Source organism: Schistocerca americana, chromosome 6 (genome assembly GCF_021461395.2).
Source record: "Schistocerca americana isolate TAMUIC-IGC-003095 chromosome 6, iqSchAmer2.1, whole genome shotgun sequence".
Lineage (NCBI taxonomy): Eukaryota > Metazoa > Arthropoda > Insecta > Orthoptera > Acrididae > Schistocerca > Schistocerca americana.
In genome coordinates, this window is record NC_060124.1 from 386,527,881 (window position 1) to 386,554,680 (window position 26,800).

Genomic DNA, 26,800 nt, shown 5'->3' on the forward strand with positions numbered 1-26,800 from the left:
TGATAAAGTCTTACTTGTTTCCCCAGTGCCATAAATTAAGTGCGCTTCACAACTTCCTCTTAATATGATTCTCTCACTCTGTACACAGTTCTCATCCCGGGTTCCCGGGTTCGATTCCCAGCGGGGTCAAGGATTTTCTCTGCCTCGTGATGACTGGGTGTTGTGTGATGTCCTTAGGTTAGTTAGGTTTAAGTAGTTCTAAGTTCTAGGGGACTGATGACCGTAGAAGTTAAGTCCCATAGTGCTCAGAGCCATTTTGAACAGTTCTCACGCTAACGTATACTCAGTCAGTAAACATAATAATATTCATTCATTTAATACTTCGCATTCACACCATCATTCACACTAATACTAAACAAATTAACAATATTTAAAAAATTTGCAATAATCGTAATAAATACACTTCTGTTTCGTAAATAGGTAGTATTAGCTATTCGATAATCTCATAGTCCGTAAAAAGCTGACACCTTTCAGAAACAGTAGAAACTACTTGCAGATAACTACTGGATCCGAGCACACCTGTCTTGCGTGACATGACATATACACATATCAAAAGAAGTTTTGCATCACCCCGTTTCTCAGAACTACTGAAGATAGACGTTGACTGTAGACACTGTATCACAGACACAGTCCCTCTGACTGTTCAGAGATGTCACTAAACCCGCCCAAAGATGCAACCAACCATGCATGAGCAGCGCCTATTAGATGGAGGGAGTCCGACAGCCGAACAGTTCCAGTAATTTCAGCAGGAACGAGGTACACGGCTCGTGTTGTCTGTATTTCAACCATGTCTAGACGGTCAATACCGCGGTTCGATCGCGCCCGCATTGTTACTTTGTGCCAGGAAGGGCCCTCAACAAGGTGACAAAAACCGATGTTGTTCAGACATGAAGGAGATGCAGACAGACAGGAACTTTCGATGACATGCCTCGCCCATGCAGCCCAAGGGCTACTACTGCAGTGGATGACCGCTACCTACGTATTATGGCTCGGAGGAATCCTCACAGCAACGCCACCATGTTGAAAAACGCCTTTCGTGCAGCCACAGGTCGTCGTGTTACGACTCAAACTGTGCGCAGTAGGCTGCATGATGCGCAACTTCACTCCCGACGTCCATGGCGAGGTCCATCTTTGCAACCACCACACCATGGACCGCTCAGGATTCGCATCACGTTGTCTTCACCAATGAGTGTCCCATATGCCTTCAACCAGAATATCGTCGGAAACCAGTTTGGAGGCAACCCGGTCAATCTGAACTCCTTAGACACACCGTCCAGCGAGTGCAGCAAGGTGGAGGTTCCCTGCTGTTTTGGGATGGCATTATGTGGGGCAGATGCACGCCGCTGGTGGTCATGGAAGGCGCCGTAACGGCTTTACGATACGTGAACGCCGTCCTCCGAACGGAAGTGCAACCATATCGGCAGCATACTGGCGACGCATTCGTCTTCATGGACGACAATTCGCGCCCCCATCGTGCACATCTTATGAATGACTTTCTCGGCGTCTGTCGCCGTGTTGAGTAACTGCTCACTGCTGGCAGAAATATGAATTGCATCTGCAACAGTACATATTTTTTTTTTTTTTTAGTTTTTCTATGATAATGAAAATAAGTCAGTTAATGTAGCTACAGTGAATTTATGAAATCGCTTCTCTCATTTATAAAAACCTTGAATAGTGGGGGCATGCCTCTTGCAATACATGTGTCTCGATTTCAAATGCTGTGACTCATTGCTGGCGTTACGTGTGTTCGTAGCTCTGCCGGAGGATGGCCCAGTGATCACGGGCGCGCGGGCCCGCTACCACGTGGGCGACACGGTGCACCTCAACTGCACTTCCGGCCGTTCCAGACCTCCCGCGGAGCTCACGTGGTTCGTCAACGGCGAACAGGTACAGTAGACCACAAGATCAGCACGGTAGAGTACACACGCCGCTCCTAAGCATGCACATTATGGAACGCAAATAGTCATAAGGTCACGAAGTACGAAACATGTAAAAGATGGCAGTATTTTTTTTTGTCTTGATCCTTTTAAACATGTGCCCCTAATGTGCTAACAACATACGGCAAACAGAAGATTAGAACCACATGACATCCCACAATCTCTGACAGACAAGCCAGGTATCTTGGAGTCTACCTTGAGAGACTATCTAATTTCTGGTCATACTAAATAACTGCTATCTACAAGTCACGACGAAGAAAAAGTTATTATGACAAATACAAGGGCGACTACACGGACGAAGAGATGCTACAGTCATCCACCTTCATCGGAGTAGCCTTCTAAAAGGCTACCGCTTGCTTATAAGGTAGACATACGCCACAACGAAAATAATATACTTGATAGAAAGACAACTACTGCAAAGCCACCTCAGACTACTGCGACAAAAATATAAGAAAATTATGAAGCAGACAATGTAATACATTTACAAATATGCGTGCTGTGCTCCGACGCAGAGACGACGGGACAAGACTGACGAAAAACCCCCTACGAATAAAAATATATTATGCCTATAATAGTGGTGCAAAACGCGATATTCAGGGACTATGACGTATTAGACGATTTACAAGAACATACGAGGTGCGGCTAGAAAAAAACCGGACTGATGCTGGAAAAAACATTTATTTACAATTATTTACAATTTCATGTTATCTCCTTCAATGTACTCTCCTCCTCGGTCTCTACACCGCTCCATACGATTTTTCCACTGTTCATAGCAATGCTGCAGATCATTTTCGGTAAGTCCATACATTACTTCCGTCGCTTTTTCTTTTACTGCTTCAACAGTCTCAAATCTAGTTCCGTTCAAAGCTGACTTGACTTTAGGGAAAAGAAAAAAGTCGCAGGGGGCCAAATCAGGTGAGTAGGGTGGATGATCTAAGATGGGAATGTTGTGTTTTGCCAAAAACGTCTTCACTGACAACGCACTGTGAGCTGGGGCATTGTCTTGGTGAAGGATCCATGACTTTTTTCTCTACAAATCGTTCCGTTTTCTCCGTACTCGCTCACGTAGGGTAGCCAGGACGCTAATGTAGTAATGCTGATTCACTGTTTGTCCCTCTGGTACCCAATCAATGTGCACAATCCCTTTGATGTCAAAAAAAAAACAATCATCATTGCCTTGAATTTCGATTTTGACATTCGTGCTTTTTTTTGTCGTGGAGAACCAGGAGTTTTTCAATGCATCGATTGGCGTTTAGTTTCGGGATCGTAGGTAAAAAACCACGATTCATCGCAAGTAACAACATTTTGTAAGAAGGTGGGATCACTTTCAATGTTTTCCAGGATGTCAGAACAAATCATTCTTCGGCGTTCCTTCTGTTCAATTGTGAGACACTTTGGAACCATTTTTGAACACACTTTGTTCATGTTGAAACTTTCATGAAGAATCTGCCTAACACTTTCCTTGTCAACTCCTGTTAACTCAGACACTGCTCTGATTGTTAAACGGCGATCTTGTCGAACAAGTTTACCGATTTTTTCAATGTTTGCATCAGTTTTTGCTGACAATGGTCTGCCAGTGCGAGTGTCATCACTGGTGTCTTCGCGGCCATCTTTAAATCGTTTAAACCACTCAAACACTTGTGTTCGCGATAAACAATCATCGCCGTACACTTGTTGTAACATTACAAACGTTTCACTTGCAGATTTTCCTAGTTTGAAACAAAATTTGATGTTAACACGCTGTTCTTTCTGTACACTCAACATTTTCCGACGCACAGACAAAACGTCAACTACTTAAAACAGACGCCACGGGCAGACTGAGTGCAGGAGGCAGATGAAACTCGAGCAGTAGGTGGAGCGAGAGTCACGTGACAGGCCACGCGACTTTCAGCCTTATTGCATTCGTTTTATTGTTTCACCAGTACTAGTCCGGTTTTTTTCTAGCCACACCTCGTATATGACATGCCTGCTCACATTGCACTCCACCGACCATCACGACACCCATGTCATGAATTCCGACTACCAGGCTATTCTGTTCAACCCTCAAGTGCATCTCAAACTAACACAAGCTACTCAAATCACTACAAGAGCTGTGCTGTATTGATCAACTCATGAGCGACCAGTAATAGCTACATGCAGTTACAAACTATAAACCACTGGTATGTTCTTAGTATGTAAGTTCTGTCCCTATTAAAAAAAATGAAAGGCTATCTGATATAGTCCTTAATACTCATACTGATAGGAAAACTCAACAGAAAGAACGGTTGTGGAGTATCTATTGTGTTCCAAATAGCTTCCAATGGGGTAGGATAAACGGAATGTCAAACTTCGGCATTCACCTTGTCATGGGGCGGTAAATAAGTGCGCTTGTAGCGTTCTCACGAATGTGCATATACAAATGTTCGATAAAAAATGTTAGTGTAAATTTTGGCTCTCACGTAAGTCTCAGGGGACTGTTTTCACACTTGGTGCATTAGTACACTGTTCCACACCCCCGCATTGGTTATACTTTTTGAATTAATACTCATGACTACAGTTTATGCTAGGGAACAAAATTAGGCGATTATTATAGCAAAATCAGTTTTTCACGACGCAGTCCAATCACTATTTATTGGCGTTGTCCTTTTCTTTCACATAATGAATTCAGCACTGGTGAGACGGTTTACAGTTTTACTTTAATAATAATTTGACTCCGAGCCCCCAATAGCAGTAATGGAGGCTGCTATAAACGAAAATTACTCACTCAATTCGAACAGAACCACAAGCCCCACTGTCCTCTTTGATCCAGCAGTTTTGGCGCGAAATCACAGATCGCCACATGTTCACTTACGCCAATGTATGCCTCGTAATTCGTACTCACACAAATAATCGTAGCACTTCCAGTTCCCAAATATATGCATGCACACTTGCACTATTAAACAATACTTATTGTCAAAATAAACCGTCGCGAAAAAAAAAAAAAAAAAGATTCTTACTCAAACGACCACATGGGCCACCCAAAAGTGGGGCTTGCTCGCCACCCACCGGCTGCCCAACTGATCAACGACTGACCAATGACTGACCCCTGCCCAAGATGGCCTCTCATTTATATAGGCTCGGATGTGTACCCCCCTGGTTATGGAAGTAGGCTACCAATCTCACCCATTAAGGTTACAAATTTTGATACATTAATCCCTCGACAGAAATAAGTACACCATCGTAGCCGCACTAAAACGTACGTCTCATTTTTCCGTGTTACATTAATTTCTAGGATTTTTCTATCGCCCGTAAATCAAGTTTTAGTTTTTGCAAAATTTCGCCACTTAGCGCAAATTTGTTTGTTTACAATTGTGCTACAGAGTTTTAACATAGAGCTACATATAGCACGGTTTTTAGACGTAATCTATAGCGATCTACACATTGCACTGCTCAAAATCTTCATATCTATAATAATTAATTAATTAATTATGGGCGATAAATGTTAATAATAATTTGCAAACAATGAAAACTATTGCAAGTTAAGTGTGTAGTATAACGTAACTAGTTTAAAATATGTGTGATGCCACCCAAAGCCGGCCGGGTGCCCGAGCGGTTCTAGGCGCTACAGTCTGGAACCGTGCGACCGCTACGGTCGCAGGTTCGAATCCTGTCTCGGGCATGGATGTGTGTGATGTCCTTAGGTTAGTTAGGTTTAAGTAGTTCTACGTTCTAGGGGACTGATGACCTTAGAAGTTAAGTCCCATAGTGCTCAGAGGCATTTGAACCATTTGAAGCCACCCAAAATATATTATAGTGCCGTTCTTTACGTCATGAATTTTCTATTGAATTTTATAAACATCAAACTTTGTTTATTGCTCTTTATGGGCTTAATTATTTATGAATCTTAGCATATGATTATGGCACTCGATCCGCTATGACAAAACGTTTTTAATGAGTGCTCTATCATCCCTGTAAGTTGTTATTTACTATTTTTATTAATCTTTCAGTATTCGTGATATTAACCGATTTTGAGGTTACTATAACTTTTGCGTCTCGTGACTTGAAATAAAGATCGTTCTTTCTGAAGGTGCATATTGCTGATCAAAATCCACTGCCGCATCGCTCTTCGCCGTAAGTTACATAGTTTCGCGTAATGCGCGAATAACCAAACAATGCCCCAAGCTGTGGGCCACGTGGCCGCCCGGCGGCGGAGACATCCCACCAACCGTTGCAAATCACGCGCGGGCGCGCCACACGCTTCCGCGAATCATGCACCATGTTGTGCGCTCGCTCTCCACAAAGCAATCCTTGCATACTAGACCTATTCATCTAGTTAACGTGGGTTTGTACCGTCTCAACCTCCAGTCCAGTCACTTCCAGCCTTTAAAAACTAGGATAACCGATCAAATCGCGGCGGAGATACCAATCATCGAACGGAAACAAATTCTAGTGCACAGGTGCCAGAAGGTCGTTTGTTGGAAACTCGTGGTTTCTTTTAGCGTCAGTAAGGGGAGATTTGCCTGTGTCAGAAATTACCTTTACTCCTTAAGACGTGATCAACTATTCGCAACACCTGAATAACCAAGAATATATCACAAGCAGTGAATGATTACCAAAGCATCACGCGGAAGGTACGGTCGCCTTAACACAACAACTTTGTAAGCCATTGGAAATATGCTCACGTGGGGAGGAAAGTGGGTAAATCGTTACATACAAAAAGGGAAAATTATTACACTCCTTTACATCTTCGAGTGACTTCAGAAACTTGCTTCTCTGCTAGCTACCGAAGCCTGTAGCAAACACTGGTAAAAGTGGGAGGTAAGAGTATGACCTGTCGGGAAATGGACACCCGGTGATACTTCAAATCGATCAAAATTCATTACAAGACGTAATAATGTACTCAAACGCGTTTGACGTCGTGCCCCACTGCAGACTGTTAACGAAGGTACGGGCATAGAGAACAGACTGCCAGATATGTGACTAGCCCAATGATTTCTTAACTAACAGAAACCAGTATGTTATCCTCGACGGCGAGAGTTCATCAGACGGTTAAAGGCGCTGCAGTCTGGAACCGCAAGACCGCTACGGTCGCAGGTTCGAATCCTGCCTCGGGCATGGATGTTTGTGATGTCCTTAGGTTAGTTAGGTTTAACTAGTTCTAAGTTCTAGGGGACTAATGACCTCAGCAGTTGAGTCCCATAGTGCTCAGAGCCATTTGAACCATTTTTTTAGAGTTCATCAGAGACAAGCGTATAGTCAGTAATTCCCAGGGAAGTGTCATAGGACCGCTATTATTTTCTATATGCATAAATGATCTGGCGGACGAGGTAAGCAGCAATCTGCTGCTGTTTGCTGACGATGCTCTGGTGTACGGGGAGGTGTCGCCGTTGAGTGACTATAGGAGGATATAAGACGACGTAGACAAAATTTCTAGTTCGTGTGATGAATGGCAGCTGGCTGTAAATGCAGACAAATGTTAGTTATTGCAGATGAGTTGGAAAAACAAACCCGTAAAGTTCTGATATGGCACTGGCAGTATGCTGCTTGCCTCGATCACGTCGGTTAGATATCTAGGCGTAACGTTGCGAAGCGATATGAAAGGAAGTAGGGATTCTAGTACGGAAGGCGATTGGTCCACTTCGGTTTATTGGAAGAATTTTGGGAAAGTGTGGTTCTTCTGCGAAGGACACAGCGAATAGAACGCCAGATTTGTTACCGGTAGGTTCCATGGTGGGAAGGCGATATTCATTTCGATGAACGCTATTGAGAAAATTTAGAGAACCGGCATTTGTAGCTGACTGCAGAACGATTCTACTGCCGATTAACGCTATTGAGAAAATTTAGAGAACCGGCATTTGTAGCTGACTGCAACGTACATGGAACTTAAGAACCACGAAGATAAAAGAAACTATAACCCATACCGATGTATGTAGACGTTTTTCCCTCTCTCCGTTTGCGAGTGGAACAGGAAGGAAATAACTGGTAGTGGTACAGCATATCCTTCGCCGCGCACCGTACGGTGGCTTCTGGAGTGGTATGTAGATGTGGATGTAAGTTAAATCCGGGATAGATGACCACGATTTCTTCGGAAGCCAGTTAAATCAGTACCCAAGAACAAGCTGAAAATTTCCATAAACTGCTTTTAAAATCATAAAAAAGACAAAAGTCGACCTCGTTTACAAAGAGATACCAAATTTCATTTTATTAACAGTTTGGAATATAGTATTTTGTATAGAAAATAATTAGAAATTGTCTGAATTATACAGTTAGTTGAATCTAGCACCAAGCCTACTTTATGAAAAGGAATGTTTACTATACAGGCTTAGATTAATTTTTTTTGAACTGCATTACCACCTCGATGGCACACTTCAACATACGAAGTTCAGGACTCATGTAACCAACGCTCGCACCTGACAGATTGAATCCAGTCACAGGTTTTGTCCGTTTCTGAATACTCTTCTCCGCATCCAACGCACTAGTCTTCTATTTCAAGACGTTCGTCACTTGACTCTCCCTTATAGTGAACGTCACCTGACGACTATGAACTGTCTGAAGTATCTTTAACATTGCTGATCCGAGTCTTTCTCGCTATTTCTTCCAATAATCCTAGTTTTTTTCCATTTGCGTCAAGTTTCGGGTTGTCCAATTGTCTTTGGACGTCATGTTTGTAGCTTTAATTTTTCTTGGCTTGGGCGTGTAAGCATAGACTTCCGCGACAGTTCTTATAGGCTGTTGACCACATTGCCAATACATAAAATCGAAACATCGGCCACTGTAGGAGGCGGACTTCCTCAGGGGCTATGTGCTGAGCTAAGTGTGTTTGTTTGAGGTTCAGGTCTAGCTGGCAAAGGTGAAATATTTTTCAGAATTTCTGTGGGGTGATTTGGTTCGTTTCATTTGAAATCACAGGACAAACAGACCTATCGTCTGGTCTTGTAGAAAGTCCTGGTAGAGCTGACGTTCTTCTTTCAGGAGGTTTTTGGCCACATTTGTCTGCTGAAGTATAGTTAGTGGATCTAGTAGTGGACTGCAGCTTTGGTAACAGAATTCTTTCACTGGATTCCTGGCTACTTGACTCTATCTGCTCTAGTAGAGGAACATGGCAAGGATGCCTAAGTTCTTCCATGGAGTGTCTGGCCAGATACGTTGATGTTTTCATTTCCCGTAAGTCTATCTGGATCACTTCTGAAAGCGTAATCTGGAATTTCTTAGGGATTACACTGGTAGAATCCCGTTGCTTTGAATCCAGAGTCGGCGTTCACTGGTGTTGCAACTTTTCCCCAATAATTTTGTAGTACCTCGCTAAATTGCAATCCCCTAGCTTCCGATGTGGGTGATTTCTTTGCCGTTTTTCAGCGGCGTTGTAAATATGAAGCTTTCAAGATCTGAGGACAGATCGACCCAGCGGCCGCAGACAATAGGTAGTATGGCTGAGAACACACATTGTAATGATACTATTCCTCTCGGGAAACTCCAGCATCTGTACCGGGCTAAGTGTTCCACGGGGATTTTCACGGCACAAAATAATCCCTTAGCTATTCGAGAAAGATCTCATCATTAATGTAGACAGATTTCTTTGATATGACCACATCCCGATGGCATTTTGTCTTTCCATTCCATGTCTTTGTTAAGTCCCTTCATGGCAGCATAAGGAGGAAGAAAAATCGCTTCTGCACTGTGGTTGGGGTACTGTGATAGTGTCTCCTTTTTCTGACGAAGTAATCACAGGAACTACACTCCTGGAAATGGAAAAAAGAACACAATGACACCGGTGTGTCAGACCCACCATACTTGCTCCGGACACTGTGAGAGGGCTGTACAAGCAATGATCACACGCACGGCACAGCGGACACACCAGGAACCGCGGTGTTGGCCGTCGAATGGCGCTAGCTGCGCAGCATTTGTGGACCGCCGCCGTCAGTATCAGCCAGTTTGCCGTGGCATACGGAGCTCCATCGCAGTCTTTAACACTGGTAGCATGCCGCGACAGCGTGGACGTGAACCGTATGTGCAGTTGACGGACTTTGAGCGAAGGCGTATAGTGGGCATGCGGGAGGCCGGGTGGACGTACCGCCGAATTGCTCAACACGTGGGGCGTGAGGTCTCCACAGTACATCGATGTTGTCGCCAGTGGTCGGCGGAAGGTGCACGTGCCCGTCGACCTGGGACCGGACCGCAGCGACCCACGGATGCACGCCAAGACCGTTGGATCCTACGCAGTGCCGTAGGGGACCGCACCGCCACTTCCCAGCAAATTAGGGACACTGTTGCTCCTGGGGTATCGGCGAGGACCATTCGCAACCGTCTCCATGAAGCTGGGCTACGGTCCCGCACACCGTTAGGCCGTCTTCCGCGCACGCCCCAACATCGTGCAGCCCGCCTCCAGTGGTGTCGCGACAGGCGTGAATGGAGGGACGAATGGAGACGTGTCGCCTTCAGCGATGAGAGTCGCTTCTGCCTTGGTGCCAATGATGGTCGTATGCGTGTTTGGCGCCGTGCAGGTGAGCGCCACAATCAGGACTGCATACGACCGAGGCACACAGGGCCAACGCCCGGCATCATGGTGTGGGGAGCGATCTCCTACACTGGCCGTACACCACTGTTGATCGTCGAGGGGACACTGAATAGTGCACGGTACATCCAAACCGTCATCGAACCCATCGTTCTACCATTCGTAGACCGGCAAGGGAACCTGCTGTTCCAACAGGACAATGCACGTCCGCATGTATCCCGTGCCACCCAACGTGCTCTAGAAGGTGTAAGTCAACTACCCTGGCCAGCAAGATCTCCGGATCTGTCCCCCATTGAGCATGTTTGGGACTGGATGAAGCGTCGTCTCACGCGGTCTGCACGTCCAGCACGAACGCTGGTCCAACTGAGGCGCCAGGTGGAAATGGCATGGCAAGCCGTTCCACAGGACTACATCCAGCATCTCTACGATCGTCTCCATGGGAGAATAGCAGCCTGCATTGCTGCGAAAGGTGGATATACACTGTACTAGTGCCGACATTGTGCATGCTCTGTTGCCTGTGTCTATGTGCCTGTGGTTCTGTCAGTGTGATCATGTGATGTATCTGACCCCAGGAATGTGTCAATAAAGTTTCCCCTTCCTGGGACAATGAATTCACGGTGTTCTTATTTCAATTTCCAGGAGTGTAGTTTTTGATCCCTTTTCAGCTACAAAACCATCTATGTTAAATAAACTTCTCAATTTATTGAGCATATAATTTTTCTTCCATTAGGGTTGAAATTAAGTTGAAATATCCCTTGACTTCATCACAATTCATTTCCTGGACTATGGCAAAATATACGCTTTCAGATTTTCGCACACTTAGATCTGGATGTAGAAATAATAACAATTGTAGCCAATCGTAACCTGATTTCCCTTTTTAAGTATTAAATTTATGTTTTAGGCCAAGATGCACAGCAAAATCATAAGCTAGGCTTCGTACACGGTCTCTCGTTAAAGGAAAACGTGGGCCACCATTTTTTTATGTGGTGGACAAGTCATTAGGTGTACCGAAACAAGAACCAGGACTCATTGGAATTTTGGAATCCCAATCGGTCTTCAGTTTTCTCTCAAGAGATTCCCGGGAAATATTAAACTCTATGGAAGCTTTTCTCACAGAATAATCGTCGTTGTCTACTTTATTAATAGCATTTTAAGGTCCTCTTCTTTCCATGATTCCCTAGAAGAACCGGCTTTTCGAATGAACTTTTTTGGGATCTGTAAAAAAATAACGATCGAATCAAAATGTAATATATAACCCGTTTATGGTATGGTCGTCCGTCCCGATCAGGCTTCTTACAGCGTAAGTTACGATTAAATCGACAAGTTATATTAGATTATTTCATGATATACTGAAAACTAAACTCAAAGAAATTGCTTATTTTTATTTGAAATAATGAGTCATCTGGAGCTCTAACAAAAACCCACGTCACTAACTAGCTACCACTTGACCGGCAGAGCTGTACAGCGGATCATCGAAGAGCTAAAGGGGCTGGCATCTTTCCCGTATGACCATCTATACCGGGTTTACCCCAGAACATCTGTCTGATTTGACTGAATCAAGTAAGCAGAAACGAAAACAACAGGAATGCGATCTATCATAACTTATCTCCGTCTTCCCAAGAACAGCAGGAAACATCGCGGCTTACTGATGGCAAACGAACGCCGCAGCTGCGCCCACATCTCTTGTCTGTCAGTGCCCCAGTCTCTCTCGACGTACTCTGCCCTGAGAAACACATCACGAGTGAGATCAGTCCATCATTCTTAGAGGCAGGGGCAAGGAAAAATCCATTAAATATGGAACTAAGTCTTTCTCTCATAATTTTACAATCCTCTTCTGAAACTATGTCTCACTCTTTCAGCCGCCCCTCCCCCCATCCCGCCCCCCTTCATCCGCCCCCCCCCCCCTCCCCAGTATTCGCATCCGAAAAGAGAGGACAAGAAATCGTTAGGTTTTAAAACGTCCGTTTATCCCGAGGCTTAGATCTGTGGTCCCTCTGTCTCTCTCAACGTTTGCAGTCTCCGTCTTCTCCAAAATAGTGTTCAGTTGTTGGTAGGGAGAGGAAATGTCTGGCAAATTTGAAACAGTTCTATCATGGACAGTGCAAGACTAAAAGCCTTATTTGATGAACATGCTTAAGGGCAGGTTGCGGTACATAGAGAGAGGGAGAGGGGGTCAGATATGATAGTCGGATGCTTCTATAGACCACCTGCATCAGCAACCGTAGTAGTTGAGCGCCTCAGAGAGAACCTGCAGAACGTCGTGAAGAAGTTTCGTGATCATACTATTGTAATAGGGGGAGACTTCAATCTACCAGGTATAGAATGGGATAGTCACACAATCAGAACTGGAGCCAGGGACAGAGACTCTTGTGACATTATCCTGACTGCCTTGTCCGAGAATTACTTCGAGCAGATAGTTAGAGAACCAACTCGTGAAGCTAACGTTTTAGACCTCATAGCAACAAATAGACCGGAACTTCTCGACTCCGTGAATGTAGAAGAGGGTATCAGTGATCATAAGTCAGTGGTTGCATCAATGACTACAAGTGTAATAAGAAATGCCAAGAAAGGAAGGAAAATATATTTGCTTAACAAGAGTGATAGGGCACAAATCGCAGAATATCTGAGTGACCACCATCAAACATTCATTTCTGAGGAAGAGGATGTGGAACAAAAATGGAAAAAATTCAGAAACATCGTCCAGTACGGCTTAGATAAGTTCGTACTGACTAAGGTCCAAAGCGAGGGGAAAGATCCACCGTGGTCTAACAATCATGTACGAAAGGTACTACGGAAACAAAGAAAGCTTCATCATAGGTTTAAGAGTAGTCGAATCATAGCTGATAAGGAAAAGCTGAACGAAGCGAAAAAGAGCGTAAAGAGAGCAATGAGAGAAGCATTCAACGAATTCGAACATAAAACATTGGCAAACAATCTAAACAAGAACCCTAAAAAGTTTTGGTCATATGTAAAATCGGTAAGCGGATCTAAATCCCCTATTCAGTCACTCGTTGACCACGATGGCACCGAAACAGAGGACGACCGAAGAAAGGCAGAAATACTGAATTCAGTGTTCCGAAACTGTTTCACTGCGGAAAATCGTAACACGGTCCCTGACTTCAGCCGTCGCACGGACGCCAAAATGGAAAATATTGAAATAAACGATATCGAAATTGAAAAACAACTGCTATCACTTAGTAGCGGAAAAGCATCCGGACCAGACGAGATACCCTTAAGATTCTACAGTGATTATGCTAAAGAACTTGCCCCCTTTCTATCAGCAATTTATCGTAGATCGCTGGAAGAACGTAAAGTACCTAGCGACTGGAAGAAAGAAGGGTCATAAATCAGATGCGAATAATTATAGGCCTATTTCGCTTACGTCAATCTGTTGTGGAATAATGGAACATGTTTTGTGTTCTCGTTTTATGACGTTCTTAGATAATACAAATCTCCTTCATCATAACCAACATGGATTCCGCAAACAGAGATCATGTGAAACTCAGCTCGCTCTATTTGCCCAAGAAATTCACAGTGCCGTAGACACTGGCGAGCAGATTGATGCCGTATTCCTGGACTTCAGGAAGGCATTTGATACGGTTCCGCACTTACGTTTAGTGAAAAAAATACGAGCTTACGGAATATCGGACCAGGTTTGTGATTGGATTCAGGATTTCCTAGAAGAAAGAACACAACATGTCATTCTTAACGGTTCAAAATCTGCAGATGTAGAGGTAATTTCGGGAGTACCGCAGGGAAGCGTGATAGGACCTTTATTGTTTACAATATACATAAATGACTTAGTTGACAACATCGGTAGCTCCGTGAGGCTATTTGCAGATGACACGGTTGTCTACAAGAAAGTAGCAACATCAGAAGACTCGTACGTACTCCAGGAGGACCTGCAGAGGATTAATGCATGGTGTGACAGCTGGCAGCTTTCCCTAAACGTAGATAAATGTAATATAACGCGCATACATAGGGGCAGAAATCCATTCCAGTACGATTATGCCATAGGTGGTAAATCATTGGAAGCGGTAACGACCGTAAAATACTTAGGAGTTACTATCTGGAGCGATCTGAAGTGGAATGATCACATAAAACAAATAGTGGGAAAAGCAGGCGCCAGGTTGAGATTCATAGGAAAAATTCTAAGAAAATGTGACTCATCGACGAAAGAAGTAGCTTACAAAACGCTTGTTCGTCCGATTCTTGGGTATTGCTCATCAGTATGGGAACCTTACCAGGTTGGATTAATAGAAGAGATAGACATGATCCAGCGAAAAGCAGCGCGATTCGTCATGGGGACATTTAGTCAGCGCGAGAGCGTTACGGAGATGCTGAACAAGCTCCAGTGGCGGACACTTCAAGAAAGGCGTTACGCAATACGGAGAGGTTTATTATCGAAATTACGAGAGAGCACATTCCGGGAAGAGATGGGCAACATATTACTACCGCCCACATATATCTCGCGTAATGATCACAACGAAAAGATCCGAGAAATTAGAGCAAATACGGAGACTTACAAGCAGTCGTTCTTCCCACGCACAATTCGTGAATGGAACAGGGAAGGGGGGATCAGATAGTGGTACAATAAGTACCCTCCGCCACACACCGTAAGGTGGCTCGCGGAGTATAGATGTAGATGTAGATGTAGATGAAATAGAGAGCGAGGAAGAGTGGGGAGATGCGTGAGGCAGGTGAAAGGCTTAGAGAAGTCGTGGCCAGGTGAAAAAGAGAGACATGCAAAGAAGGAAAGAGAGAGGAGGAGGAAGAGTATACGGTCAAAAGGAGGGGAAGGACTGTATGGTCAGACAGGCGGTGGAGGAAATGAACAAAGAGAGAGGCACGAGGACATGGTGGCACAGGGAGAATGGAGAAGAGGAAATAGACAGATACAGGTGAAAGAGTGAGAGAACAGAAAAGGGATGGAGGAGATGTCTTCATTATATGTGTCTAACGCATATGCAGGAAAATCTGTGGTGAAGTTGCAAGTGAAGATATATATGGACCCAACATTGACCCTTGCGGCAACGTACAGTGCCTATTTCCTATTCTGAAGATTCTGCTTCGTTGATTACGATCCCTGGATTACATGAAATGTATTCGCAGTTGCGAATATGGATAACCATAAGCTATATAATGGAATGACTACAATGAAAATTTGTGCCAGATCGGGTCTCGAACCTGGATTTGCCGCTTATCGCTAGCGATCGCCTTCCAATTTAGCTATTCGAGCACGACCTACTGTCAAACTTTTATATGTCGTCAACCACGTGTCTACGACCTTTAATCATAGTTCATTATGTATGTTCCTGTAGAAGGGAGACATTTTACTTGAAAGTTGCTTGTCCGGTGTCGGTGGATAGATACGATACTTCAGTGTCTATTTTATTCTGAACTACAATGCGAAGTTCCTTCAGAATCTGGATTTGGCAGTGGGCCGTGGGTTGTGCTCGGATAGCCAAATGGTAAGACGACCGCTAGTGAAAAGCGGGCAATCTGGGTTCGAGTCCGGATTTGGCGCAAATTTTCATTGTCGTCATTCCATTACACAGCTGATAGTCCATATTTGCAGCTGCGAATACATATAATGTATTTCATAGCAGCTCTAGTCGCCGCAGTGCCTTTTCATTTGGACACGCATGCATGTACCAAGGAACTTTGGATCGTAATTCGGATTAACACCGGCACTGCAATATCGTAATCCCTGGATTACTTAATAAGCTATATCCAGTCGTTTAGCTACACAGAATTAAAGCAAGCTACCAGCATTAATCCAGCCTCGTGGCAGTGTTAGACGCTCTTAGATTCCGGGGGGAGGGGGATGGAGGTAATTCTTTTGTGCCACGGCCTTATTTTGGACTTAACTGGGTGACCAAAAAGTCAGTATAAATTTGAAAACTGAATAAATCATGGAATAATGTAGATAGAGAGGTACAAATTGACACACATGCTTGGAATGACATGGGGCTTTATTAGAACCAAAAAAATACAAACGTTCACAAAATGTCCGTCAGATGGCGCTTCATCTGATCAGAATAGCAATAATTAGCATAACAAAGTAAGACAAAGCAAAGATGATGTTCTATACAGGAAATGTTCAATATGTCCACCATCATTCCTCAACAATAGCTGTAGTCGTGGAATAATGTGAACAGAACTGTAAAGCATGTCCGGAGTTACGGTGAGGCATTAGTGTCGGATGTTGTCTTTCAGCATCCCTAGAGATGTCTGTCGATCACGAGACACTTGCGACTTCAGGTAACCCCAAAGCCAATAATCTCACGGACTGAGGTCTGGGGCTTGGGAGGCCAAGCCTGACGAAAGTAGCAGCTGAGCACACGATCATCACCAAACGATGCGTGCAAGAGATTTTTCACATGTCTAGCAATATTTTTTGGTTCTGTTGTGTACATGGTTCCGCGTAGTCAGCGTGTACACAACTTTCCCAATAGAGCGCGCCCCGCTAAGCACAACAGCGCAGGCGCAGCGCTCGTCCATCTCCACACTACAAGATGGCGCTGTCTTAGAGACAGACCAAATTCTGCTTCCGCCGATCCGCGTATTAATATGTAACGTATCCAATGTGATTGCTGCTAACGTAGAACCTTTTCTCCTCGTGGATCAGACTCGCGCAGTGATACCTGAATGCGCGAGGTATTATAAAGAGTGTACAGACCTCCGATTAGTCAGTCTGCATTAGTCTGCATTTGTCTATAGTCAAGTTTCAGTCCGCGCCTAATAAGATTATCATATTCCTGTGCATAGCCATGAAGATAAATGTATAGACACTTTGTCAAGTATCAGAGATATGTGGGAATAAGATTAATGTACCAAGACCAAAGGAACCTCAGATTGTCAATTGTAAACAGCATCCAGAATCAAGTTATGTAATATCTATGCCTTTTTATTATTTTAATAAATGTGTGTGAAAATTAATCAAGTTCTGTTTAAAGTTGGTCACAATCAATCTGCTACTCTAAGCGTGCAAGTGACATTTCTATCGTCTGACCTAATGGCAGAAGATAAACACGCCACGATAAGACCACGAGACATATTGCTGACACTCGCCTACTTCGTTAGAGAGACAAGTCAAATAATTTGATGGTGTGTGTACCGAAGGTCTTACAGTACGCACACCACAGGTTCTAATAAAACCCCATGTCATTCCAACCATGTGTGTCAATTTTTACCTGTCTATCTACATTATTCCGTGGTTTATTAAATTTTGAAATTTATACTGACTTTTTGATCACCCGGTAAGTTGTTTGGAAAATTTCCCATAGGGGATCTAAACCTTAGGAAGACACTCCTAATGCAAGCATATCAATTGCTTCGGACTTTGAGGAGAACGCCTTTGACGCGACTGTTTTCCGCAGGCGAATTCCAGCGTTCTGGTGGGTCCCGAGGTGGTGGGCCCGGCTGACGCGGAAGGCCTGGTGTCGGCACGGCTGGGACTGCACTTCCGGTCGCAGGCGGCGCACTTCCGGCACGGCGGCTCGATGAAGCTCAAGTGCCTGGCGACGGTGGCCACCGTCTACTGGCGCAGCAACGAGGAGAGCGTGCGCGGAGACAAGCCCCAGAGGGCGCGCGTCATGGAGAGCCGGGGGGCCGCGGCCGCCGCCCGCGGGCCCGCCGCCTGCGCGCTCTGCACGCTGCCCGCAGGTGGGTCTCGCGCGGGGTCAAGGTCAGCACAAGGGTCGAGGTCAAGGTCAGGGCCGAGGTTTAGCTCTTGGTCCCACTAGCAGTCTTATGATGGAGGTTCGACTTGCAGTTTGGATGGCTCCCTGCACTAAGTAGTCAAGACTGCGTACCACAGGGTTCAACTATGGACCCAATCTTATTTCTATCATAAATTAGTGTTTATTCACATTTCAGTCTTTCAGCATGCTTCATTAATCCTCACTACAGGTGATAGACATATAAGAGTGAAAAATGACATTTGTCTGTGCTGAAAGTGTCTGTCTTCGAATATTTGGGAGCAATGACAGACGTAGAAGAACTCAAAGTCTAGGTGAAGGCCATACTCCCACTTTGGACCTCTGAAACAGTATTCCTTTTACGAGAGAAATTCCACTTCGATAGCGATGGGCAATGTAACAAATAAATATAAGATAATAACATATAATAATAATGATGATAATATATAATAATTATTATTATTGTTTGTTTGGATAAGTAATTGAAAGATTAAATTTTGTTTCGCCTTTAAGATTGGAATTGAATTTCTTAATTTTTCATAAAATCTTACGTAGCATTGTTCATTGAGGTCACACAATAAAGTAAATGCAAGTTACGCCTTGAATTTATCGAGCTTCGCACGTCCGAAGATGTACGGAACGTAGCCAGGGCTCATTATACATTTTTTGTAGACAAAGTCTGATATCTGACTTCAGCTTCAATCATGACAATGGAGTGACTAAAACTACTAAAACAGAGAAAAGCATACGATTAAATAAAACATATTTTCATTTTAACATGTACATTACGATATGAATGACACTTACGTAAATAATTGCAGATAGTTCACAAATGAGAGACACTTATTAATTCTGCGCCTCTTTTCTGCAAATAAGTATCAATATGGCTACCTATGGAGCCACACAAAATATTACGTCCTTCTAGGACAACGAATGACATAAGAGTGAAGATGCCTATGCCTACTGGCTGCTATCTCTTGTCTTAAAAAATCGATACATATGATCTAAGTTAAGTAAATTAAATATAGTCTGCGCTCGAGTGCAAATGGTTCCTTAAAGGACTTTGCAGTTAAAGTAATCAATACTGTGTACCACAGGGTTCAATTGTGGAGCCAGTCGTGTTTCTAACTTAAATTAATGCTCATTCACAGTGCAGTCTTTCTGCAAATGGTACACGTATAGGAGCGAACGGTAGTATTAGTACATTTACTGAAATGGTGTCCAAAGGTGTATTCCCAAAATTACAAATGGGGTCCCTGATCTGGAATGAGATTTTCACTCTGCAGCGGAGTGTGCTCTGATATGAAACTTCCAGGCAGATTAAAACTGTGTGCCGAACTGAGACTCGAACTCAGGACCTTTGCCCTTCATGGTCAAGTGCTCTACCAACTGAGCTACCCAAGCACGACTCATGCCCCATCCTCACAAGTTTACTTCTGCCAGTACCTCGTCTCCTACTTTCCAAACTTTACAGAAGCTCTCCTGCATCCTTGCATTCTGGAAACATCCCCCAGGCTGTGTCTAAGCCATGTCTCCGCAACTTCCTACTTTTTGATCTGTTTGTTTGGTTCGTCAATCGTCTTTACGCCGTTTTTGGGCAACATACGGCCAATTTTGACCATCACCGCGAGGACGTATGGCAGAAAGGCTGTATCCCTACATTTCTTCTTCTGGTGTGTCACTTCGCCGAGTTTTAGGTTTCGTGACACTTCTCATGCAAGTGGTGGAGTACCCACTGCCCTCAGGACGTTATTCAGGGTTGGACCAAGCGTCCGAATTCCTGCGGATGAAATATTTGTCTTGCGCTTTACTATCGTGTTAATCATGAGTCTACACGAGCTGCGTAAGAAGTTTCACGGAATCTGACAGTCGAGAAAGTGTGAAATCAAATGAAGAAATGACTACTGCGTGCTAACTTGTTTCTTGGTGCTAGAGAAACGTAAAATATTCTTGCCTGTTCAATATTGCTACTTGTTTCTTCTTTGTTCTTTCCATTTTAGCAAACCAGTGATGCTCCTAGCGAGCAGTTCCTGTTAGATAAAATTAATTTGAGAATTTAAACCCAGTGAGACTAAACTGAAAGCATCAGAATGACGAAGAGAAAATTGCTGGAAAACACTAAATCTGAGAATAATTTATAGCGTTTTGGTAGAAATCTTACTATGGTAAAAATATTTTTTAATCTGCATTAGAATGGGGGTATCGCAGCAAACATAAATATAGAACATAACTTGGCATTTTCTTCTTTCTTTAAATAAAGAGTATTGAAATGAACGCTCTCTTTCAGTTCCCTTTTTTTTCTCACTTATAAATCAGATCAGTGATCGTAAAAAGCGTAACATTTTTCTTTTAAAAACTTTTTAAAATCTCAATTTTATCGATCAGACTACGTTGCAATGCATTCTACTGTCTGTACGTTTTAATTAGACTGACATTTAGGCACTACTCTACTAACGTAGGAAACTAGAGTTTCATGTAAAAACCCTTATGCGATTGACTCAAAGACTCAGTACTCTCGTGGTGTAGTGTAATGAACTTACAAAATCTTGAACGTTTCCCAGAACTGACACGGCCTTAGCATCATTCTTCCCCTGGAAAGTGTCAAGAAAAAAATAGTGTCTAGTCGAAAGCACTTCTTTTTGCCTATCAAAGAAATAGAATGATTCTCTGCGACTTCGCAATATTTCTGACTATATACTGTACAAATGCAAATGGTCGGTGCCTATCCATATAGGGCAGAACAAGAGCTGCTGTTCGCCTATACTCCACCGCAGTTCTGCAACAGCCTGCTCCTACCAACAAACACCTCCGATCAGAATGCCAGACAATAAATTTCTCCGGACATGTTGTATTCATCAAATGAACCAGCGCTTGTTCCACTTTCCAATAATCAACAGCCCTGTTACATAGCCTATCGTCAGTACAGTTAATGATTGTTTATTATTATGATCTTCACTGACATTTAGATTATTCTTTGTTCAGCGCTAGCACATTTGTTTCAATATTGCTGACTGAAGCCATAGTTAGCTTGGGCGTCTGCTTTTACTTTGGACTGCGCACCATTAACTAACATGCAAGCAGTAATCATTACAAACTGGAAAAACAATGCAAAACATTATCACTCTTCATAACTTCCCCTCTCAATGCTTATTATAGGTGGCGCAAACTGTACTTGAGGTCCTTTGTCTAAGACAAATTGAAGTAGAACATTACAATCCTGACCACGAAGACCATTCTGTTATTTTAAAAACTCCAATTTTCTGGACATATTGAACATTTCCTGTATAGAACATCATCTTTGCTTTGTCTTACTTTGTTATGCTAATTATTGCTATTCTGATCAGATGAAGCGCCATCTGTCGGACATTTTGTGAACGTTTGTATTTTTTTGGTTCTAAGAAAACCCCATGTCATTCCAAGCATTTGTGTCAATTTGCACCTCTCTTTCATGTGATAGAAAGGAAATTACTAAAAGGTTTCGTAAAAACAACCGGAAAAGTAATATTCTTTTATACGAGTGGTGTCTGTACCTTTACACATGTCCGAAAGAACAATCGTCACCCATATAGATTGTGGCGGAACCGGTTTATAGTATTTCTTGACTTTAATTACTTATAAATGGTATTTCAGGTAGATCACAAAAATATATATATAAAACAAGTTACCTATTGTCAGCGTAAGAATTCGTTTGATCTCAAAAATGATTATCCCAGCTAATATTTGTCACTCTTCTAAAGAAGTCTCCACTTGACGTTGTGTAGAAATGTTGTCTGTAAAGTCGTGTGAGTGGCACTAAATTGATTATCATTTATCAGATTTTACACAACTGTTACTTAAGATGGAAGCACTTTTCTCTAGCAAAAGGAACATTTAGTCACAAAATACTACCCGCGCACAACACTGACGTATGTCTCCTATTAAAATATTTCATGTAAATCGTCCGAAATAATTAGGCTTCATACATCAGCAAATAAGAAATTGATATTACGTAACGTGCTATGAGCACTAATTTTAAAGATTCTATCTGAGTTGAATTCTGTCTTTTAAAGTATATTCGGCACCACAGGTGCACATTTATTTCTATTCATTTATATCTAACAACATTCATGTTTGTTAAAATTCTCGATTCAAAATTTCCGCGGAGATATTTTTGCTAATATGGCGGCAGACAGTCGATAGGCAATTTGTCTATTGTTATTCTCCATTCCTTTTATATCAAGTTAATATATTCAGATAAAAGTCTTTAAACCTTTTGTTCTCTCTTCTTTAGCATTTAAAATTATTCTCTATGAAAAATGTTTTATATTTTTTATACCATCTACTATTAATCCGCTGTAAGTTACTAGCGCTAATGGCTGCGCTCCTAATTGCGGAGCTGAAAATTAACACTTAAAAACATTAATTACAATTGAAATAAATACAAATCCACATCTAGACAAAGCTACTTTATTTTTCAAATAATAATTAACAATACAGGGTGAGTCACCTAACATGACCGCTGCATATATTTCGTAAACCACATCAAATACTGACGAATCGATTCCACAGACCGAACGTGAGGAGAGGGGATAGTTTAATTGGTTAATACAAACCATTAAAAAATGCACGGAAGTATGTTTTTTAAAACAAACCTACGTTTTTTTAAAATGGAACCCCGTTAGTTTTGTTAGCACATCTGAACATATAAACAAATACGTAATCAGTGCCGTTTGTTGCATTGTAAAATATTAATTACATCCGGAGATATTGAAACCTAAAGTTGACGCTTGAGTACCACTCCTCCGCTGTTCGATCGTGTGTATGGGAGAGCACCGAATTACGTAGGGATCCAAAGGGAACGGTGATGGACCTTAGGTACAGAAGAGACTGGAACAGCACATTACGTCCACATGCTAACATCTTTTTATTGGTCTTTTTCACTGACGCACATGTACACTACCATGAGGGATGAGGTACACGTGCGACAGGCGTTTCATAGGACGTGGAGGACGCATAAATTGGCCAGCCCGTTCTCCTGATCTTACACCTCTGGACTTCTTTCTGTGGGGTACGTTAAAGGAGAATGTGTACCGTGATGTGCCTACAACCCCAGAGGATATGAAACAACGTATTGTGGCAGCCTGCGGCGACATTACACCAGATGTACTGCGGCGTCTACGACATTCATTACGCCAGAGATTGCAATTGTGTGCAGCAAATGATGGCCACCACATTGAACATCTATTGGCCTGACATGTCGGGACACACTCTATTCCACTCCGTAGTTGAAAACGGAAACCACGTGTGTACGTGTACCTCACCCCTCATGGTAATGTACATGTGCGTCAGTGAAAAAGACCAATAAAAAGGTGTTAGCATGTGGACGTAATGTGCTGTTCCAGTTTCTTGTGTACCTAAGGTCCATCACCGTTCCCTTTGGATCCCTACGTAATTCGGTGCTCTCCGATACACACGATGGAACAGCGGAGGAGTGGTACTCATGCGTCAACTTTAGGTTACAATATCTCCGGATGTAATTAACATTTTGCAATGCAACAAACGGCACTGATTACGTATTTGTTTATATGTTCAGATGTGCTATCAAAACTAACGGGGTTCCATTTAAAAAAAACGTAGGTTTGTTTTAAAAAACATACTTCCGTGCATTTTTTTATGGTTTGTATTAACCAATTACACTAGCCCCTCTCCTCACGTTCGGTCTGTGGAATCGATTCGTCAGTATTTGATGTGGTTTACGAAATATATCCAGCGGTAATGTTAGGTGACTCACCCTGTATAGTTACAGGTTTTCTCTTTACAGACCTGACACGTCTCTCGTCCGAACATTTCATCGGTTAGCACAGGAAGAACAACTGAACCACAATTATCACAGATAACAAAAAAAGATTACAATTGTCGTTGTCTATGAATGTAGTTCTCTGATAATAGTTTTAATTCACATAGAAATTAAATTATTACAGAAATAATGAAATAGTTATCGTCATTTTTACGCGATACAGTATTTTTTATACGTAGTATCGTTAATATTTTTTGAAGTTTGTACACTTAGTTCATTTTAACATCTTGTGGCTAGAACATAGTGTCGTGGATATTAAAAGATACATATGCGCCATGAAAGCTAGATGATCATTCAGTGCAGGGCACTCTTCACCTCACCCTGTTGGGACATCGCTTGATGCGACGAGCAAAAAGAATAAAATGGGCTAGGAGGCGCTAATATGGTAGTGTGCGGCAAGTGGGAATTTGGACTGAGAGGGTCAGCCTGAGTGGGTCGTCAGTGCAGTTTTGTTTTAACCTCTGCTCTAAGGTGGAGTAGATGGTTAGCGCAACTGCCTAGTAAGAAGAAGACCCAAATTTGACTCCCAGCCATGGTACATTTGTCATTTGTCGCCAATGATTTGTTTCATTGCCCGAATGTGGCAGAGATCGGAATTTCTCCTTTCTGGCCATATAATATTCCTTTATTCATGAAGGCAGTCAAATGAAATTCGAATAGCCGCCACAATAGGTCTATAGAACAGCTCTATTGAAAAGTAATCAGACATTTATCCCATTCGGAGACCAGACGATTAATTCGTGTTTCGCAGAACGCCGTCGGGTGCTGACAGATCCACAAACGCACGCACTCTTGCACTTCCTTGTCAGTCTGAAGTCGACTTTCACAAGTGTCTTTTCTTGAGATCACTAAAGATATGAAAATCATACGGTGAATGATCCGGGCTATATGGAGGTTGTTGCAGTATTTCTCAACACATCGCTGAAGCGTAAGCGTCGACCGATTGGCAGTTTTGGAAACAGCTATAGTGCAGTAATTGAAGATTGCGCCCGACAGCTTTCCTAGGCGTTTTGATTTTATGGCGTGTAGAAGTTTCAGCAAAGTGTCTTCATAGCACTACGCGTCGATTGTAGTTCCATGCTCAAGGAACTCAACGGACATGGGGCCCCTGCAATCGAAGGTCATCGTGATCTTACGTGGCGGCGCCATATCGAGCCAGAAGGCAAAACGATCAAGCCAACAGTGGAAGCATCCCGCATTTCTCCCGCCAAACAAATCAGAAGCTGTTAACACAAGTTGCGGGCAACGGCCTTGCCGCAGTGGATACACCGGTTTCCGTCTGATCACCGAAGTTAAGCGCTGTCGCCCGTGGCCGGCACTTGGATGGGTGACCATCCGAGCCGCCATGCAGTGTTGCTATTTTTCGGGGTGCACTCACCCTCGTGATGCCCATTGAGGAGCTACTCGACAGAACAGTAGCGGCTCCTGTCATAGACGACCATCATAACGACCGGGAGAACAGTGTGCTGATCACATGCCCCTCCTATCCACATCCTAATCTGAGGATGACACGGCGGTCGAATGGTCCCGATGGGCCTCTTATGGCCTGAAGACGGAGTGCTTTTTGTTAACACAAGTTGCGACAAGGTCGTGATGACATCCTACTTCAACTACAGGAGCCCTCTGGTAGTGGATTTCCCCGAGAGTGGAATCCCAATCAATGCTTAGCGCTATAAAGATACTTTGCAGAAACTGCAACATGCCATAAAGTCAATCGGACAGAATCATACTGTTGCAAGATATTTCCTGCTCCCAAACTGCCAATCGGACGAAGGCTCCACTTCAGCGTTTCGGTTGGAAGACTCTTAAATATACCCAGAACAGTGCGAATCGCTTAGCATGTGATTTTTATTGCTTTGGCGGCCTGGTGAAATACATCCATCAACATCGGTTTCAGTCGGACTAGGAAGTGCAAGGCGTATGCGGTTGTGGACCTGTCGGCAGCCGACCGCGTTCTACGAAATAGGACTTGATTCTCTCGTTTCTCAGAGAGATAAATGTCTTAATATCACATTTCAATGGAACCACTGCATGCGGTTCCATTGTGGCGGGCGTTCGCTTTTCATTTGACTGCCCCTCAAGTTAAGTTCAGCCAATGCAAAAAGAAGCCTCCGCAGTGAATTAAACAATTGCATGTTCTTAGTACCCAAGTACTCTAATTGGAGACACTGTCTTCACGAAAATAAGTCAGTTGTCACACAGATGTCAAACTGTTGTATACATAGTTCCTCTTAGTCAGCACGTACACAAATTTCCCACTAGAGAGCGCCCTGCTAAGCACAGCAGCGCAGGCGCAGCGCTCGTTCATCTCCGCACTACGAGATGGCGCTGTCTTAGAGACGGACCAAATTCTGCTTCCGCCGATCTGCGTATTAATATGTAACGCAGCCAATGAGATTGCTGCTAACGTAGAACCTTTTCTCCTCACGGATTACACTCGCGCAGCGATAGCTGAACGCTCGAGGTATTATAATGAGTGTACAGACCTCCGATTAGTCAGTCTGCATTAGTCTGCATTTATCTGCACCAGTCTGCATTAGTCTGTAGTCAAGTTTCAGTCTGCGCCTAATAAAATTATCACATTCCTGTACATAGCCGTGAAGAGAAATGTGTAGACACTTTGTCAAGTATCAGAGATATGTGGGAATAAGATTAACATACCAAGACCAAAGGAACTTCAGATTGTCAATTATAAACAGCATCCAGAATCAAGTTACGTAATATCTACGATTTTTATTATTTTAATAAATGTGTGTGAAAATTAATCAAGTTCTGTTTAAAGTTGGTCACCGTCAATCTGCTACTCTAAGCGTGCAAGTGGCATTTCTATCTTCTGACCTAACGGCAGAAGATA

At 43.2% G+C, this 26,800-nt stretch overlaps 1 protein-coding gene across 1 annotated transcript in view; it reads left to right on the forward strand.

Annotated features, from left to right (window-relative positions):
- Positions 1–26,800, forward strand: part of LOC124620160 — a 194,095-nt gene that overhangs the window by 149,637 nt on the left and 17,658 nt on the right. Inside the window, exons 4-5 of the mRNA XM_047146830.1 lie at positions 1,754–1,887; positions 17,790–18,040. Of these exons, the coding sequence (XP_047002786.1) occupies positions 1,754–1,887; positions 17,790–18,040 (385 nt within the window). The remainder of the gene's footprint in view (positions 1–1,753; positions 1,888–17,789; positions 18,041–26,800) is intronic.